The 2,296-nt window shown below is 39.8% G+C and overlaps 1 protein-coding gene across 1 annotated transcript in view; it reads left to right on the top strand.

Annotated features, from left to right (window-relative positions):
* The window catches only part of ATP13A3 (ATPase type 13A3), a 76,646-nt gene that overhangs the window by 20,520 nt on the left and 53,830 nt on the right, over nucleotides 1-2,296 (top strand). The window contains exons 8-9 of the mRNA XM_011988979.1: nucleotides 357-491; nucleotides 971-1,043. Of these exons, the coding sequence (XP_011844369.1) occupies nucleotides 357-491; nucleotides 971-1,043 (208 nt within the window). The remainder of the gene's footprint in view (nucleotides 1-356; nucleotides 492-970; nucleotides 1,044-2,296) is intronic.

Here is a 2,296-nt window from a genome sequence, read left to right as displayed (position 1 = left end):
CATTCTCCTGCCTCAGCCTCCCGAGTAGCTGGGACTACAGGTGCCCGCCTCCATGCCTGGCTGATTTTTTTGTATTTTTTTAGTAGAGACAGGGTTTCACCATGTTAACCAGGATTGTTCCATCTCCCGACCTCATGATCCGCCCGCCTCAGCCGCCCAAAGTGCTGGGATTACAGGCGTGAGCCACCGCACCCAGCCTGCCCTACTTTTTAGGGAAGTACATTTTGCTGTAGAATACTATGAAACTTATCCTGTACGTATTTGTATCTTTTTGGTTAATTGTCACATGAAAAGGTGGACAATCTGTGTGGTCATTAATATCTCATTCAGTTTGACTTTAAAATCTTGTTTTTTAGGTTCTCAACCCATTTTACATTTTCCAGCTGTTCAGTGTTATACTGTGGAGCACTGATGAATACTATTACTATGCTCTAGCTATTGTGGTTATGTCCATAGTATCAATCGTAAGCTCACTGTATTCCATTAGAAAGGTAAGTTCAAGTTTATTATGGGTTTCACAACTCTGTTTGTATTTTGTAATAACATCTGAAGTGTGTGGAATAGTACTCGGCACAACGTAAATTCTCAATGCAGTCATTATTTTAGTTGCATGAATATGTGTTCCTTCTCCCCCTCCCTTTTTTGTTTGTTTTGCGGGGTAGGAGGTTGGGGATGGCAGGTGCTTTTTAGAGTCACGACTCTACCACTTGACTGTCTAGAGGCCATAGGGATCTGTGGTTGCTGATCACAGACTGGAATACTGGAAGGTACTGTTTTCAGGGCTATCCTGTTAAAAGTGCTTCTTGTTTTGTCTTGAACTACAACAATGAATAATTTGAATTTCTGACTCGACATTTTATAATGATGGAGTGATAATACATTTATTGAATTAACTTATTTCTTAGCACTCTGGCTTTTTTCTTGAGTGGGTTCATATTGGCTAGTTTTTAACTTCTTTTTCCTCTTTCAGCAATATGTTATGTTGCATGACATGGTGGCAACTCATAGTACTGTGAGAGTTTCAGTTTGTAGAGTAAATGAAGGTAAGTAATTGAAGTGAATATTGGAAGAATAAATCAAAAAAGATACCTGTTAGGCATAATGTGTGAAGTAAGCCCAAAGTTTAATACATATATATTCTTTGATTGATCAGTCGATTGAGTCAGTGTGTCTGTCACTCAGGCTGCAGTGCAAAGGCGCAATCTCAGCTTACTGCAGCCTTGACCTCCCAGACTCAAGTAATCTTCCCACTTTAGTCTCCCGAGTAGCTGGGACTGCGGGTGCATGCCACCATGCCCAGCTAATTTTTGTATTTTTTTTTTTTTTTTAAGAGACAGGGTTTTGCCATGTTGCTCAGGCTGGTCTCAAAACTTCTGGGCTGAGTGATCTGCCCACCTGGGCCTCCCAAAGTTTTGGGATTACGGATTTGAGCCACTGCACACTGCAGCCGGCCTTTTTTTTTGTTTAAGTCGATGGGGTTTCACTGTTGCCCAGGCCTGAGTGCAGTGGCTCAACTTACCCTCCTGTCTCAGCTTCCCAAGTAGCTGGGACTGCAGGCTTGTGCCACCATGCCTGGCTGAATTTTTTTTTTTTTTTTTTTAGAGAGGCGAGGTCTCACTGTGTTGCCCATACTCGCCTTGAATTCATGGGCTCAAGAGATCCTCCTGCCTCAGACTCCCAAAGTCTTGAGATTACAGTCTTGAGCCACTCTGCCTTGCACATACATTCATTTTTTTAAGAACTAAAAGTATATATTTCAGTTCCTGAGTTTGTATCAAATTCATTTATTTATATAAAATTATATTTTTCTTCTATGTAACAGGCACTGTGCTGGGCTCTGGGGATTCGGTGTAGGGATAACAATAGTAACAGTAACAGTGAAGTGTGATAAATGCTATGATAAGGAGAAGTCAGCCAACTTACATATTAGGAGGAGCTCATTTACTGTAGGTATCAGGGATGACATCTTTGATTAAGTGCTTTTCACTGGTGATTATTTGAATTAGCCAAATAAGAAGTAGGTGAGAAGTTGATAAGGGGAGGCTGAGAGAAGGAGAGAAGAGTGTTCTAAATACCCAAAGGCCTAGAAATTAGAGATTGTGTGGACATTGTGAGAACTGAAAGAAGAAATTTAGTATGACAAATATAGCAACTATAAATGATGGCTAGCTCTCTGAGACATGTTAGGGATTTGGGCTCAGTCCAAAAGACAGTGGAAAGCCATTGAATGGTATTATTATTTTTTAATTTTATTTTATTTTATATTTTATTTTATTTTTATTTTTATTTTATTTTT

This window comes from Mandrillus leucophaeus, unplaced genomic scaffold (genome assembly GCF_000951045.1).
Source record: "Mandrillus leucophaeus isolate KB7577 unplaced genomic scaffold, Mleu.le_1.0 Scaffold342, whole genome shotgun sequence".
NCBI classification, from domain to species: Eukaryota; Metazoa; Chordata; class Mammalia; order Primates; family Cercopithecidae; genus Mandrillus; species Mandrillus leucophaeus.
Note: the sequence above shows the minus strand (reverse complement) of the source record. Positions and strands in the feature narration are given on the sequence as shown.